General features: G+C 36.5%; 1 protein-coding gene across 1 annotated transcript in view; it reads left to right on the top strand.

The window, feature by feature from the left end:
* IPO11 (importin 11) overlaps positions 1-17,528 on the top strand; it is a 241,840-nt gene that overhangs the window by 129,646 nt on the left and 94,666 nt on the right. The window contains exons 23-24 of the mRNA XM_066242532.1: positions 3,358-3,437; positions 3,848-3,928. Of these exons, the coding sequence (XP_066098629.1) occupies positions 3,358-3,437; positions 3,848-3,928 (161 nt within the window). The remainder of the gene's footprint in view (positions 1-3,357; positions 3,438-3,847; positions 3,929-17,528) is intronic.

Genomic DNA, 17,528 nt, shown 5'->3' with positions numbered 1-17,528 from the left:
ATTTCTTTTTAAAGATCCTTTTTTTTTAGATTTTATTTATTTATTTTTTAGAGAGAGGAGTCAGAGAGAGAGACAGAGAGACAGAGAGAGAGAAGGGGGGGAGGAGCAGAAAGCATCAATTCTCACATGTGCCTTGACCAGGCAAGCCCAGGGTTTCGAACTGGCGACCTCAGTGTTCCAGGTCGACGCATTTACCCACTGCGCCACTACAGGTCAGGCCTATATCTATTTTATAATGCTAACTTATTATTTTCATTATTTAAAAGATAAACATCTGAGTTGCTCATGTACATGTTACAAATGCCAAACTAATGTTTCTTGACCGATGAAAGGTTTTTGCTGGTAACTACCTAATTGTGAAGGGACATGTGCCTCCCCCCCCCCACCTTCATGAAGATGAAGCTATTACAATTGCATTTCCAAACATAATCATTACCTAGAAGCCTGACCAGGCAGTGGTGTAGTGGATAGAGTGTCCACTTGGGATGCTGAAGTCCCAAGTTCAAAACCCTGCAGTCACTGGCTTGAGTGCAGGCTCATCCAGCTTGAGTGTGGGGTCTCCAGTTTGAGCATGGGATCATAGACATGACCTCATGGTTGCTGGCTTGAGAAGAAGATAGCTGGCTTGATCAAGGGGTAACTAGCTCAGCTGGAGCCCTCTCCATCAAGGCAAATATATATAAAAAAGCAATCAATGAACAACTAAGGTGCCACAACTACAAGTTAATGCTTCTCATTTTTCTTTCTGTCTATCCCTATCTGTCTCCCTCTCTCTAGTTAAAAACAAAACCAAACCAAAAAACTTTACCTAGAATAGTTAAATATAAATTCCCATTGACTCTCTATACCATAACAATAATTTATTCTCTTTGTCCTCTTTACCGGAACTTAAAAGTATAAATCAAATGTAGCATTTGAAATTATAAATTAAAAATAGAAGCAAAAATAAAACAAAGGAGTGAAATATAAATTAAAATTAGATTGGTAGATACAAATCATGGGCACACAGCATGACTACAAACTAATGGACCTCAGATTTGCCTCAGAGCTCTTTCAGTGTGTGGAAGAAAAAAATTGACCACTTAAATTAGAGGTTTTCAGTAGGAACACTACTGACATTTTGTGCCACATAATTCTTTTTTTGTGTGGGGCTGTCCAGTACATTATAGAAAGCTTAATATTATGCAGCCTTAGCCTCAACCCATTAAGGGCCAGTTTTGATAACCAAAATTTCCAGACATGGCCAGATGTCTTCAGAGGGGAAGAATTGCCCCTGGTTTAAAACCTTTGGCTTTAAATTATTCACAGGGTCTGAAAATAAATACAGATTCTTTGAATGATTCTGATACTAGGACCAGACAGTAATTTTTTTGTGTGTCACCAGGAACTCATAGCAGTGTTTGGTATACGTCAGGTAGATAAATTTATTCATTTTAGGACTGTATTTAATATTATTATTATTATTATTATTATTATTATTGTACTTTTCTGAAGCTGGAAACGGGGAGAGACAGTCAGACTTCCGCATGCGCCCGACCGGGATCCACCCGGCACGCCCACCAGGGGCGACACTCTGCCCACCAGGGGGCGATGCTCTGCCCCTCTGGGGTGTCGCTGAGCCGCGACCAGAGCCACTCTAGCGCCTGGGGCAGAGGCCAAAGAGCCATCCCCAGCGCCCGGGCCATCTTTGTTCCAATGGAGCCTTGGCTGCAGGAGGGGAAGAGAGAGACAGAGAGGAAGGGGGGGGAGGGGAGGAGAAGCAAATGGGCGCTTCTCCTATGTGCCCTGGCCGGGAATCGAACCCGGGTCCCCCGCACGCCAGGCCGACGCTCTACCACTGAGCCAACCAGCCAGGGCCTATAATTAGTATTATTTACTGATAATAACATGCCCAGAAAAAATAATAAACCTTACCCTTGGTATGATGGAGGCATAATTGATCTTGGAATATTTTTTAAAATATCAGGAAGAAGATTTGTGGATGTTATGCTTTTTAAAATCAGTCTGTCTTAAATATTATTTTCTTCATCGTAGATCTTGTAAAAATTTTAGATGGCAGTGATTTAGAAATCATGCCTGGAATGTAGCCATCCTGATTTCTCATTTATGAACCCAAACAGTCTGTTGTTTAGTGTTGTTCTGTGAATCAATGTGAACAAGTTCAGACCAGACTGACTGGATTTCTCCTTGAAGAAAAGGGGACAATGTGAATTCTTCATAAGGATAACTTTATCAACTGGAAAGGCCTACCTCTTTATGCTGAGGTTTTGTCTTTTGTTGCAAGAAATGTTTAATTACAACCTTTGTTATTTCTTTTTATGTCTTTTATTAGTATGGTAACTAGTTGGTCAGTTCCTGTGTTTTCCGCATCCTTATTTTAAAATAATCTGTTAAATTCTAGATTGTGAACTGATGCCTTTAAAATAAATTTTGAGCTAGAATTAGGATTGTCATTTTCTTGTGAGAGTATCGGAAATTCTCATCTGAATAGGTTGTCTTCTCACTTTGCTAAAATATGAGTTAGATAAGAACCACGGCCCTAGGCCAATGTTTTCCCAGTAGAAATATGTTTAATCTGTTCTATTGCAAGTGAATAGAATTTTTAAATATTAGCAATAAAGAATGGCAGGTTTTAGATACAGATGAAAATTTGAGATCGTTTTGATCTATATAATTATATACACACAATCAGTATTCTATTATATCATTATTATATATGATAAGACAAATAAAATAATACTGCATGAACATCTGATCATACTCAATTTTAACAAAATAGTTTTCTACTTTGCATTTGAAAAGGAATAGCTAAAAACAATATCCTTTTCCTGTGCTATTCTGGTCATTACCTTTTTAAGAACATTTTTTTATGTGTAGGTTTTTATAGAGGAGAAAAACAAAACCCAAAGATTGAGAGTATCTAAACACTGTAATTTTGGGGGGTTTTAATGGGGATTCTTTTCATAACTAGGGTAGCATAGTGCCTATTACATGAACCCATTTAGCAAATGTCAAAATGTGATGGTAAAATGATTCAATTGCATGTTGTTTGCCGTGCTAGCACTAGAAATGTGCTTTGATTTAAAAGATTGGGTTATATGGTTATGTAGTTATTTCTGAGAGAAAGAAAGAGGAATTTAATTTTCAGAATTGTTTTAATTAGTGGGAGTTATATGGGAAAGCATTAAGTTATAGATTGAGGCCAGTTTTTAGATAGGTAACCATATGCTAGTTTTCTGAATAATACTCAGAAAAGATTTGTAAAGAAATATATGTAACTTAAATAAATCACTTTATTTAAACTGACTGAATAATGAATTGGTTTGTCCTTTTAAAAAATATTTATTATTTTGGCAGAACTAAGTTCAGAAAATCTCAGAACCTGCTTTAAGATCATCAATGGTTATATCTTTTTATCATCAACAGAATTTTTACAGGTATGCTGTTGTAGTTTTTGCACTGTAAAATTTTCTATTGTTGTTTTGTTGTCATTTGAAATCAGGAGATACCGTTTCAAAATGTAAATGATTGATCTTTATTGTAAGTTGGGAGAAAATTTTATAAGCATTGCCCACTGCAAGGAAGATGGGATGCAGTTCTATGAATTAGGTTTTTTAACAAGAAAATAATGCTGTATGAGTAAATATTAATATATCCCCATATTTCTATAAAAATCAGCATAGGAAATAATCTATATTTTTATTCCCTAAACTTTTCCTAAAATGTTTTAATTGAAACTTTAGTATATAATTCTCAAATAGATTATGAGTCTCAAATTGAATATTATGTGTTTTTTGATATTACAGATGTGTTCATATGTATAATTTGACTTTTGATTGAATTGCAGACATATGCAGTAGGTCTATGTCAGTCCTTTTGTGAGCTGCTAAAGGACATTACTACAGAAGGTCAAGTTCAAGTGCTCAAGGTATTGTCATCATTTTAAAAAATACTTATTTATTAATTGATTTTCTGAGAGAGAGAAAGAGAGAAACATCAATCTGTTGTTCCACTTATTTATGCACTATTGGTTGTTTCTTGTATGTGCCCTGACCAGAGATTGAACCCGCAACCTTGGTGTATCGGGACAATGCTCTAACCAGCTGAGCTACCTGGCCGGGGCCATATTGTTATCTTTTAAATGATTATTGTTGTAAGTGTTCCTTCTATATTTTGTGAAATTGGCTCTTTATTTGGGTTTGGATGATTAGCAAAGCAAAGAAGAGGAAGTCTAGACCATACTTTCTTTTGCATTATTCAGTTGTTCCTTCTCGACTAGAGGTCTCAAATTTGGCTGTTTATACAGATCATCTGAGGATGTTAAAATGCAGATACCATATTTCTAAGAAGGTACTCTCATCCTGAGACCTCCCTTTGTATAGCAAGGCTTTAATAACTTTTATGAATTATCCAAAGACTGGTGACAATCTATACTTCTCATACCTCCTGTTTGTTAGCCTGCTTTTGGGATAGAATTTTCACATTACAAGTTGGTACTTTTAATTTGCGTTGGCTATCGGATTACCAAGTTTGTATGAATTGTATCTATACTGCTCACAAAAATTAGGGGATATTTCAAAATGAATATGAAGCAATAAAATATGTTGTAATTTTTGTTAGTAGTAGGAACCAATATCAAATCACTTTGTTGTATACCTGAAACTAATATAATGTTATATGTCAGTTATACCTCAAATAATAAAATAAAACAAGAACAACTAAATAAGCTCTGAGTTATTCTTAATGCTTTACACCTTTAAAGATATATCTCTATATATTGTGTATAATTAAGAACTAACAGGTTTGAGTTGTATATTTTTATATATTAAAGGTATAAATAATATCAAATAAATGCATGTATTTACATATAAACATGAGTGTATATTAAAATCCATCTTTATATGTATATTTGTGTGTTATATACATACATATATGTGCATATATTTTATGGACTTTACAAAAGGGTATAGCTGTTAAAAGTACTCTTTTTTTGTTTTTGATGTCTTAACTATGTTCTACATGAACTATAAGAGCTGCTCTGGTGAAGTGTTACAGTACTATCATAGCAAAGTAGCATTTACTGTGTGAAAACCATAGTGGTGCTTTGGATCCTAAAAACTATTTGATTTCCCCCAGTGAAATGAGAAGTTTTTGCCCAAAGAAATTCATTGTAAGAAATACATTTAGCTAATCAGAATAGTGTAACAATAATCCACAGTGTATTTGCAGGACAAAATGAGTATAAGTGTGTTTAGATGGTAAAGTCTTTTTTTCTTATTAACCAATATGATTGCTACTGTACATATATCTAATCAGAGTAATTATCAATTTGGACTTATTCAAGCATTATAATATTTTATGTGCTATTCTCCAGATATTTATTATACATACATACATAGGCACACAGAGAGCTCCAGGTACCCATGCAACATGCTTGTTAATTTCACTTATAAATTGGTTGTATTTGAAAAAAAAAGTGGGTTGCATTTGGTATATCATTGATTATTTAGTTGTTTACCATATAGATCAGGGGTCAGCAAACTTTTTCTGTAAAGGACTATTTAGGAAGTGTTTTAGGCTTTGTGGGCCATACAGTCTCTGTCTCAACTATTTCTGTCTTCTGTTTTAGATTGATAGCAGTCATAGACAATATGTAAATAAATAAGTGTGGTTGTATTCCAATAATACTTTATTTATTATGCAGTTGGTTAATTTGGCCCATGAGCATAGTTTCGCAAACCCTTGATATTGAGTGCTTTCTCCCATTAAGCATTGGTAATAGGAAAGCCACAGTTTCTGGTCTTAAGTAATTTATTCTGTTGGGGTGGAGGAGGCAAGTGAGCAACCAGCTCATATTCAGTGTTAATGTAAATAGTGTTTTGAACCACAGTCCTCTGCTACCAATTTATTTCTACCAGGAGTCCCCAGTTGGGGGTGCGGTGAAGTGAGAGGCTTTATTCCAGTAAAACTGCTCAAGGGAAGCAATTCAGTGTTACAGTGTAAGTGTTCCAGCTCTGCTGTCACAGCTCATGCAGGGAAAGGCAGCTGAAAGTGCTCTCCACTGAGACAAAGTAGAGGCTGGATTATATGGAGAGAAGTTTCTTCCTCCAGTTCCTGACTGGTCTGTTTATATGCAAATGAGGATGCCAAATCTGTACAGTTTGATTGGTCCAAATTGTACTGTCCTGATTGGGTTGGCCCTACATGTTCTGATTGGTTGTTGTGGTGCTGCTCTGTGATCAGTACAGATGCAAATGATTATATGTCTGCCCTGTTCCAATTGAACAGGGAAGGTCTCAGTCCTATTTCATGAACTCATTGCTAAGGGTTGGCTCAGATGGCAGCAGCACTGCACAGGAGGCTGGGCAGCTCCGTCTGTTCCCTGATAGGCAGCGCGTGTGAGAGGCACCCATAGACAATGACTACGGGACATGGATTTTGAATTTGGGTCCAGTTGACCACAGGAATCTTTTTGGCAGATATTTTCTTTCTTGAGGTTAGCAGAGGTTTTGGATTAGAGGTATCTCAAAATCATCTGGTAAACTCTAAAATTTGAGAACAAAAGATGTTAATATTTCTTTTTTAAAGTTCTCGAGGTGGTTTTCATGAACACATTTTACTGGGAACCATTGCTGTCTATTTGCTTGTTATTCTGGGAGAATAGTTTTCTTCTAACCCAGCATTTTGCAGAGAACATTTTTCAGGAAGAAGGACTTTTAAAACTTTAAAAGTTTTCAGGAAAATTGAGTTTTAAAAGTGTAGTAGGGATTAGGGTTGCCAGATGAAACACGGTATTTTTATTTCTTTTTTTAGCGAGAGTGGGAGAGAGAGGGACAGACAGGAAGGGAGAGAGATGAAAAGCATCAGTTTGTTGTGGCATCTTAATTGTTAATTGATTACTTTCTCATTTGTGCCTTGACTGGTGGGCTCCAGCTGAGCCAGTGACCCCTTACTCGAGAGGGAGAAAGGGACTTTGGGCTTCAGGTCAGCGACCATGGGATCATGACTCTGATCCCTTGCTAAGCCAAATAAGCCTGCCCTCAAGCTGGCAACTTCGGAGGTTTGAACCTGGGTCCTCAGTGTCCCAAGTTGACACTCTATCCACCGTGCCACTACCTGGTCAGGCAAAAACACAGTATTTTTATTTGCAAATTTTAGCAACCGTAGTAGGGTGAGTTAGGCTAATACAGTGTTAAATACTACAAAGAAGTGAACAAGAATAAGAACAGAGAAAACACTGTGACGATTGTCTATTGAGAGTAGGGATAATGGTGTTAGAACCTTTAGTGTCTGTAAATTGGAGGGTGTCATATGCCACATTACTGGAATATTAAATTAAAAAATGATGAGAAAAGAAAGGAGCTTGACAATATCATTTAGGACTGTATTCATTTCTTAGGACTACCATTAAGTACTATAACCTGGTAGCTTAAATAAACAGAAATTAATTTATAATAATTATAATAGTTATCTCCGTCATAGGCTTCTGGAAACTAGAAGTCAAGATGTTGACAGGGCTGTGATTGCTTGCTCTCTCTCTCCTCTTTTCCTTTCTCCCTCCCTCTCTCCTTATCTTCCTCTCTGAAGACTCCAGGGGACAATCTATTCTATGCCTTTCCCTTAGCTTCTGGTGGTTGCCAGCAGACTCTGGCTTCCTTGGCCTGTACATGTATCATTTTGCCTCCATTGTCACATGATATTCTCCTGTATTTCTTTTTTCTCTTCTTATAAGGACACCAATCGTAATGGACTAAACCAGTGGTAGTCAACCTGGTCCCTATTGCCCACTAGTGGGCCTTCCAGCTTTCATGGTGGGTGGTAGCGGAGCAACCAAAGTATAAATAAAAAGATAGATTTAACTATAAAAGTTGTTCTATAAAGATTTATTCTGCCAAACTTAGCAAAAATCCGACATAAAGTACTTGGTAATTATTATTATATGCTTTAACTTGTTGTAACTCTGCTTTATAAACTTTATAAAGTCAAGTTACTTTCCTACTTTATAAATCACCATTGCTGTGGAACCGGTGGGCCGTTAGAAAATTTTACTACTAACAGAGATACAAAAGTGGGTGGTAGGTATAAAAAGGTTGACTACCCCTGGACTAAACTCTGTCTTCATTACATCTGCAAAGATCCTGTATTAAAATAAGGTCACATTTACAGGTATCTGCGATTAGGACATTAACATGCATTTCTGGGGAACACAGTTCAATTCATAACAAGAATATAGTATTAAAAAGTAAAACTAGAGCCTGACCTGTGGTGGTGCAGTGGATCAAGTGTCGACCTGGAATGCTGAGGTCTCTGGTTCGAATTCTGGACTTGTTGGTCAGGGCACATATGGAGTTGATGCTTCTTGCTCTTGCCACTTCTCTCTCTCTCTCTCTCTTTCTCTCCTCTCCTCTCCTCTCCTCTCCTCTCCTCTCCTCTCCTCTCCTCTCCTCTCCTCTCCTCTCCTCTCCTCTCCTCTCCTCTCTTCTCCGTCAAAAATAAATAAATAAAATCTTTAAAAATAAATGTAAAATGATGGCCAGAAGGTACACAGTGGATAGAGCTTTGGATGGGGACACAGAGGACCCACGTTCAAAACTACCAGGTCACCGGCTTGAGTAGGGCTCGCAAGCATGAGTGTGGGATCATAGATATGGGATCAAGCCAAGGTCGATGGCTTGAGCCAGAGGTCACTGGCTTGACTATAGGGCCTCCCACCGCACCTGCCCCCGCCCCAGTGGAGGCACACAGGAGAAAACAGTCAATGAACAACTAAGGTGCCACATCAAAGAATTGATGATTCTCATGTCTCTCCTTCCTGTCTGTCCATATCTGTTCCTCTCTCTGTCTCACTAAAAAAAAAGTAAAGCGATGGCTTTTGTGTGCAGAGAGGTAACGAGAAGAACCTGATCTGAGTAGGTTTTTGTAGATGAAAGGCACCCAACAGAAGGCAAGATTGTTCCAAGTGATAAGATGATTTGGATTTCAAATACAGAGGGTATGTGGAAGGATTAATTTATAAAAGGGGCAAGAGTTTGTTCTCTGAGTTGGCAAGAATGGCAGTGACTGGAGTTGTAAACATACTGGTGAAGAGTATAGGTAACTGGCATGTGACCTTGGTGTTTTCAGTCAAAAAGGAGACACGGTTGTCAGAAGTGCCTCATGCCTGTCAGTATGAGGTACATTGCAGGATCACTGCACATCTGCATTTATTTGGGGGTGGGAGGTGAGTACTATTCATCTTAGTGTTCATTCTTAAAATAATTGTATCTTACTGGTGTTTAAGTTGATATTTAAGGATAATTCAGTTGTATCAATGCCTTAGGCTTTAAGAGAATGACCTATAATGTAGAAAGGGTTTTTAGCAAGAATTGAAATACAAAGTTCTTTGGTTGATTCTGATTTTTTTTTCCCTATTAAGTCCCTTTATCAAACATACTACATTCTTCAGCACACTCTCTGAGTTTTCCTGTCTTTTATTTGAAATCAAAATAGAAACTTAAAACTAAAAAGAAGTCAAATAAAGTGAAAATATGGCATAACTCTTTGGTTTTAATTTCATAGGTTCTTCAATTTCCTTTTTAGAGTAGGGGATAAACGCTGAGAATATAAACTACCGTTACCAAGAAGCATATGGGCTTTGTTGGGGTAATAACAGGAATCTGTGTTTGTGGCTTGCTGAGACCCTGGATACTAGAGACCTGGTCTACTGCCAGGTGTCTCAGTCCTCACCATGCTAATCTCAAAGTTTTCTACCTCCAAAGCTTAGAAGTAACATTGTAGTTTTTGTTAAATATTGTAACATTTTAATATCATAACTGACTTATTTACTAAAAATGTTTTTGTGAATTTTTATTGCATTTATGCTATTACCCAACTGAAGTAGTGTCATATAATTATATTGAGGAACATCATCTGTCTAGCACAACCTTAACTTCATCTTTTGCCTTACTGCTCATTTTTTCTCTGGAGATAACAAGAAATTGAAACTTGAGACTTCATTGTATTTGAAGGAAAACTGATTGGCAATGTGAGAGTGTTAGAAATTTGAGAGAAGATTATGTCATTTTGCTGTGTTTATAGATTATTCAGTGTGTGTTTTCTTTAAATCTTTCTCTTTTACTAGACTAAACTTTTCTGTGATCAGAAATTTAGTAAATATGTGTTCTGTTTTCTCAGAGAAGAATGCACACAATGTAAGTGATTTGGAAGCCTGGGAATCAGTACTTCTTATGTTAAGGGTTGTATAGTGATTATCATTACATCGGTTAGAAATGCCATCTAAAGTATGCTATCAGTGCATTTGGAATGCTGTTCTCTCCTTGACCTGTGTCTTGGTTTGCACACCCAGTTCTGCTACTTATACAATTCTTGAGTGCATTCTGGGCTTAAATTCTATTATTTATTGTGTAAAGGGTTGTACTAAGTGATTTTTAATAGTCTGTAACTATGAATTGTTTGAAGTCCTCTGAGTGAAATTATAATTTATATATTCTAAGTGATGAAGAAAAGAGGTTGTTTCTTACATTTAAATACCTCCCAGAAAAAGTTTGAATTGAAAGTGTTTTATTTTTCTTCTGTTTTTCTGCAATGTTATTAGTAAAGTAATTGTTGAGGGACAGCTGGTTTTAAGTCACATGGAATAGGCATTGTAAAATTCATTTGAAAAATGAGTCAAGTTTTTAGACTATGTCCTAAGGAGAATATTTACTTCTTACTATTTTTTTTAAATTATATTCTTGTCAAGTAATTAGAGGCAGTATGGTATAGCAGGTTACACTGTGGACTGAAGCAGAACTGCTTTGGTTAGAATATTGGCTCTGCTGCTTTGCAGCTCTCCACACTCCCCGCCCTGGCTTCTGCTTCTACTTAGGTCATGGGGGTACCAACAAAGGTCTGGCTTGAAGAAGAGTGAATCATTTATTTCTTCTATTTTACCAGGTCAGTTGTCGATCTCTACTGAAGATCAGTTTCCCTCAGATGCCCCTTCCCCAGCAGCTCCCCTGGGTTGTGTAGTCTGCCTAACCCTTTCCTCTGCAGGCCGAGGGGGATGCTGGCTCTCCTGTTCTAAGCCTAACAGTCTCCACCACATCTTGCTGCCTTTCCGAAACTCTGTTTCCAACCTTGTAAATGGTCCCTTGATTAAACTACCATCGAAATTTTCTTTTTCATCTTTAACTATTAATTAAAGATAAAAACATTTTGTACAAATTCTATTTTGTTAAAATTACTAAACCCAGAAACATATTCAAGAAGTTTCTAGTGAAAGAATAAAGATAAAGAAAGCATACGCATGTTTCTTTAACTTAATTAATTATTTAATTAATTCTTAGAGTAGTTCCATATTATTACATCAACGATGTGAATTTCTGACAGCAGGTTAATGGGGATGAACATGGTACCTGCTTCCTAGGTTGAGCTGAGCATTACACGAGTTATGTGTATAAAATACTTAAAACAGTGCTTAGCATAGTATGTAATCAGCTAATCCAAGTGTTGGCTATTTTTGTTGAGTCTCATATCATTATATAGTTACCTAGTTGTATATAATCTTGCTTTGAAGTAAAACCAACTAATACACTTGTAGGCCTCATAATTTGTTTGGTTGCTAAGTAATCTTTGGCTGTGAAAAGCAAAAAAACCAATTTATTTTACTTATTCCTTTGACTAGTTCTTCTAAATAAATATTTATTTAAAATAAAGAATACATTAGTTAAAATTTTCTTTTATTTTATTTTAGTGAGAGGAGAGATGGCAGAGAGGCAGACTCCTGCATAAGCATCCCAACCAGGATCCACTCAGCAAGCCCAGGGGGTCATGCTCTGCTCATGGAGGTGGGGGGGCTTGCTCCATTGCTCAGCAACAGAGCCATTTTTTTATTGCCTGAAGCAGAATCCACAGAGCCATCCTCAGCACCTGAGGCCAAGCCATAGCTGCAGGAAGGGAAGAGAGAGAGAAGGGGCAGGGCTAGAGAAGCAGATGGGCGCTTCTCCTGTGTGCCCTGGCCAGGAATCGAACCCAGGACTTCACATGCCTGGCCAATGCTCTACCACTGAGCCAATTGGCCAGGGCAGTTAAAATTTTAAAAGTAGGTTATTTACACAATGATAGAGCTTTACCCTTTATCAGAAACTACATAGCTTAGCTGGCTCTTTAAAATTAATTGTATTTAATCCTTGCTTGATTTCCAGAATAATATAATTTTGAAAAAAGATTATTATGGAAAATTTTAAATTTGCATTATTTTGTACAACACTGCCCATACAACTTTAGTAGAAAATAATTGATTTGCTTCTTTTCCTTTGAAGTAAAAGAAGATAATGTCATCATTTATCCCTCAGTTTTACTTAATATTTTTTGAGTGACTCAGCACAAATCAGTTATTATACAGATATATATTAAAATATTTGTAACATTTAACCTAAGTTACAGATATACTAGTTTCTCTTTAAATATGCCAATAGGAGGTAATTAATAAGATATACATGCTGAATTAAAATTGGGCAGTATAGTATGTAATTAGGACTATTTTTATATAAACCTTACTATAGTCAAACTTGTATATTTAATTTGAACTCAAAACAGTATTTTATTTATTAAGTAGATGTTAATTACTAGGAATGTATGAATTATCATGAATAAGCTATTTGTTTTTTTATATAAGGAATATTAGGACAGTGATGCTTTTCTGTTTGTACTTGTTATTTTTCCTATTCTCAGAGTTACATTAAAACTATAATAGTTTTTAATATTAGCTCACTTTTTATTTTTAGTACCTTTTAGATATTGTTTCTTAATATAGTATGCTATATAAAATTTTTAATATATTTACTAAATGTCATTGTTATACTGATTTCTGACAGTAACTTCTTTGTGCTTTGAAGCAGAAAACTAAAATGTTATTAAAATTGGATCTAGAGACAAGAATGCCTACTTTAGGAGCAAATCGGTAAGAGCACAATAAGTCTTTTTTGGCCCTGGCCATTTAGCTCAGTGGTAGAGCTTCGAACCTGCGTGTGGAAGTCTCGGGTTCGATTCCCTGCCAGGGCACACAGGAGAAGCGCCCATCTGCTTCTCCACTCTTCCCCCTTTTCTTTCTCTCTATCCCTCCCTTCTTCTCCTGCAGCCAAGGCTCCACTGGAACAAAGTTGACCCAGGTGCTGAGCATGGCTCTATGACTTCCTCCTAAGGTGCTAGAATGGCTCTAGTTGCAACTGAGCAATGCCCCAGATGGACACCATCGCCCCCTTGTGGGCATCCTGGGTGGATCCTGGTCAGGTGCATGTGAGGATCTGTCTGCCTCCCCACTTCCCGCTTCAGAAAAATTGAAAAAAAAGTCTTTTTTGTATTCCGACTTTTAACAACTTCTAGATGAATATAATTACTGGATATTTAAAAAATACTCAAATTTTAATTAACAATTAAAAATTTTAATTTGTATATATACATTCAACTTTGAGTTTAGGAATTCTCTGTTTTTTGTGGTTCCCCCCCCATCCCATGTCTTATCAAGCAGTAATGAGCCTTTTCCTTCATTCTTTGTGGTAAGATTTATTTAAGATTGCACAAATATTTTGGGGATATAATTTATTCTTAATCATGATAGGTAATAATTACTAGGATTTGCTGTATGCTTCACATTTCTAAGCACATAATATAGAGACACAGATTTTGTATAATGCTCACATAAAACTGTCATGTCAGTACTGCTCTTTTCCCAGTTTTCACAGACATGAAATTAAGTCACAGAGCAGTAAATTGCTTGTCCAAGGTTACGTAGCTAGTAAATAGTGGAGCTGTGATGTGAAGGGGTCACGATCTGATCGCTCTGTCACGAGGTGAAGCTTTATAGTAAAATCGAGTGAGAGCCACAAACGGAAAGCCTGCATTTTGGACAGATTTTAAAAACACAGTCTGTTTCAGGAATATTCAGAAAAGGGATGGATTAAAACTCAAATGCAGAAGTTTAATTTGTTACAGCAAAATGTTTAAAAAAAGTTGTAATATGTATTTGGATGATTTTTTTGCCACACTGAGGAGTACTATGTATCTTTAAAAAGGGATGAAGATGACTTCTATATTCAGTTTTAGAGTGATTTTGAACTAAGGAAAAAATGTCTAGAGTTTTCTTGTATTTAAAGAATGTAACATAGATAGCAATGGGGAAAATAATCTAATAAAAATAGTTATGTAGGGGAGGGGGGAGAGAGGATAGAAGCTAGATCTTTTAGAATGTATATCTGCTTTGTACTTTTGCTTCGGAGCCATGTAAATGTTCTACATGATTTCAAGCCATGACAGTAAAGGAGTTCCTAACGCTAAAAAATCAAGCTGAAACATTTGAATCTATTATTATATTACATTGGTGACATAGACACCCAAGAAGAATATTTTACGTAACTTTAATATATAGTATTTTACATACATATCACTGGTGGAACACAACATTAGAACAGAAGGGTTGGATATTATAAATTGCATTCAGTATTGTTATTTTGAAACTGATATATGTGAACATATATAGACATTTATATGTGTAGTAGGTAGCTGGAAATAAGGTTATTAGAATCCAGCATTCTTTAATATATTAGAAGATGGAAATATAAAATCAAAGAAGTTATATAAAATGCTGTAATTTTAAATTGGATTTGGTGAGTTTATGGTATATGTTTTTTAGAAAAGGAAAAATAGATTTCCTAATTCTGTCTGAGCAAAGACCTAGTAGCAGTATCCAGTGACAGCAAGTATCCCAGAGCCTGAATTGTGCTCTGTAAATATTGGGTCCTGCTGGTCTCTACCCCAGAGCTCAGGCAAGGGATATATAAAATACTCTGGGGAGCTCTCTTTGTGCTAGGAGCAAGGGAAGGTGAGAGTCTGTCAAAACGATGCAGGAATTAATTTTGAAGGAGCTCCCACTGGCTAATTATGGGACAGTTTGAGTATTAAAACAAAAATAAACTAAATGGATTAAGACATATCAAACATGCTAAAACCCCTGAGAACATAATGATCCTCCCAAGAAAATTAAGTTGTGATTTAAATTCTATTAACACCTATAAATTAACTTACTTTTTAAAAAAAGATTTTATTTATTTTTAGAAAGAGGAGAGAGGGAGAAGGGTGGAATTAACTTACTTTTAACTACTTATTATTACCTTAGTTGTCTTTAGTGTTATTTCCTTCTTGGAGCTGTTTGGCAATCTGGGTGTACATGCATTACACTTGAAATATACAGAATGGTATATTACTGCTAAGATCAGAGATGCATTTTTTCAAAATTATATTTAGAAGTGAATGCTATTATACTTGCTGGTTAAAAGTTGTGGTAGGAGTTTGATTATTATAGAACAACCATCATTTTGGCAATAGTTTGAACTCCGACTATTAAGTCACATCTGCAATCTATTCCTTCAGAAGTGGACTAGAGTGTCATGTGTGTGAAAATAATATAGAACCGTTCCATCTGGATTTCTCATGGGCATCTCAAGTTCAACATGTCCAAAACCAAACCTCATTATTATTAGCAGCACCGTAATTTGTACCCATTGACCAAACATGAAAAGTAGGAGTAACCCCAGACTTCTTCACCTTTGGTCAACAGTTCAGTTGTTTTCTGTTTCTTATCAGTCTATCTCCTGAAATTGCTCTTGATTCTGTTCTACTACCCCTGCCTCCAAGTTTTATAATGGCATTTTCCTGCATAATTTTTCAGAAACAATCTTATCTTCTCTAGCTGTGGTACCTGCATTTTTATATTTTTGATTTTTCCATTAATTTGAGAGAGGGGACAAGGAGGAGCAGCACCAACTCGTTGTTTTACTTAGTTCTGTTTAGTAGAACACTCATTGGTTGCTTCTGATGTGTGACCTGATTGGGAATTGAACCTGCGACTTTGGCATACAGGGACAATGCTTTATTCACTGAACCACCCAGCCAAGGTCAGTTACTATGTTTTTAAATACGAAGATACAGACTCCATTTTAGTCCTGAAATTTTGTTCCTTTACACAATAGTCCTATACCCTTATATATTAAAAAACATTCACAGTAACAGCTTGTTTGTATTAAATGATAGATACATTTTGATTTTTTGTAACAGACAGAGAGAGGGACAGACAGACAGGAAGGGAGAGAGATGAGAAGCATCAATTCTTTGTTGCGGCACCTTAGTTGTTCATTGATTGCTTTCTCATAAGTGCCTTGACCCCTGGGGCTACAGCAGACCGAGTGAGGCCTTGTTCAAGCCAGCGACCTTGGGCTCAAGCTGGTGAGCCTTGCTCAAACCAGATGAGCCCTCACTCAAGCCTGTGACCTTGGAATTTCGAACCTGGGTCCTCCGCATAAATGATATACATTTAAATGAATTTATATTTTAAAAGTCATAATGAGCTAAATATGTGATTATTTCTTTTCTATAGAAACTTTTGTAATCCTTTGAATTACTAAAAAAAATTTTTTGGTTTTTTTTTTTTTTTTTTTTTTTTAAGAGAGAGAAAGAAAGACAGGAAGGGAGAGAGATGAGAAGCATCAATCCGTAGTTGCATCATATTAGTTGTTCATTGATTGCTTCCCATACATACCTTGACCAGGGGAGTGGGGTCTAGCTGAGCCAGTGACCCCTTTCTCAAGCCAGCAACCATGGGGTCATTTCTATGATCCCACGCTCAAGCCAGTGACCCTGTGCTCAAAATGGCAAGCCTGTGCTCAAGCTGTAAACTTGGGGCTTCAAACCTGGGACCTTAGCTTCAAACCTGGGACCCAAGCATCCCAGGTCTATACCATATCCACTGTGCCACCACCGGTCAGCCTTGGTGTATTTTTATATGCACTAAATTCTCTGCCAGTTAGTTGTCTCAACTTAATACATTCAAATACCTGAACCCGTCAGGTATTTTATTAATTTTCTTGAAGAAGTCTCTTCCAGTTCCTTTTTAATTTCTTTTTACCTTCCAACATTCATCTCTCATTTTCTTTGTTTTCTTAAAACAGTCCCCTTCCTGGCCCTGGCGGGATGGTTCAGTAAATAAAGCATCTTCCCGGTGCCCTGAGATTGGGGGTTTGATCCCCAGTCAGGGCACATATGAGAAGCAATCAATGAGTACACAACTAAATGTAACAGCTAAGTGGAACAATGAGTTGATGCTTCTCTCTCTCTTTCTCAAAACAATATAAAAATTTGGAAAAATAAAAGTCTCTCCCTCCCTTTGAAAAATTTTTCCTGTAATTTTAGTGGGGTTTCAGAAGGGAATGAAGTTAAATACATGTCTAAAAATCAGCAGATGGCCTTACTTACTATTCATAGATAAAATAGACTGTTTAGTGACATCTATTTCTGAGACTCTTAGCCCACTAGCTTATCTACAACCCACCTTTATTCCAAATGCCTTCCCATCTCTTTTCCAAATCCATTTTTGAAAAACTAAGCCTTCTTGAGGTCAGGTTTAATTATATTCTGAATCTGGTTACTTTTAATCAGAAACTGGGATATCTTTTATTCTCTGTCTTTTGGTAGATAGCATATAGCAGCGGTTCTCA

This window comes from Saccopteryx bilineata, chromosome 1 (assembly GCF_036850765.1).
Source record: "Saccopteryx bilineata isolate mSacBil1 chromosome 1, mSacBil1_pri_phased_curated, whole genome shotgun sequence".
NCBI classification, from domain to species: domain Eukaryota; kingdom Metazoa; phylum Chordata; class Mammalia; order Chiroptera; family Emballonuridae; genus Saccopteryx; species Saccopteryx bilineata.
This window is presented reverse-complemented; position numbering and strand designations above follow the sequence as displayed.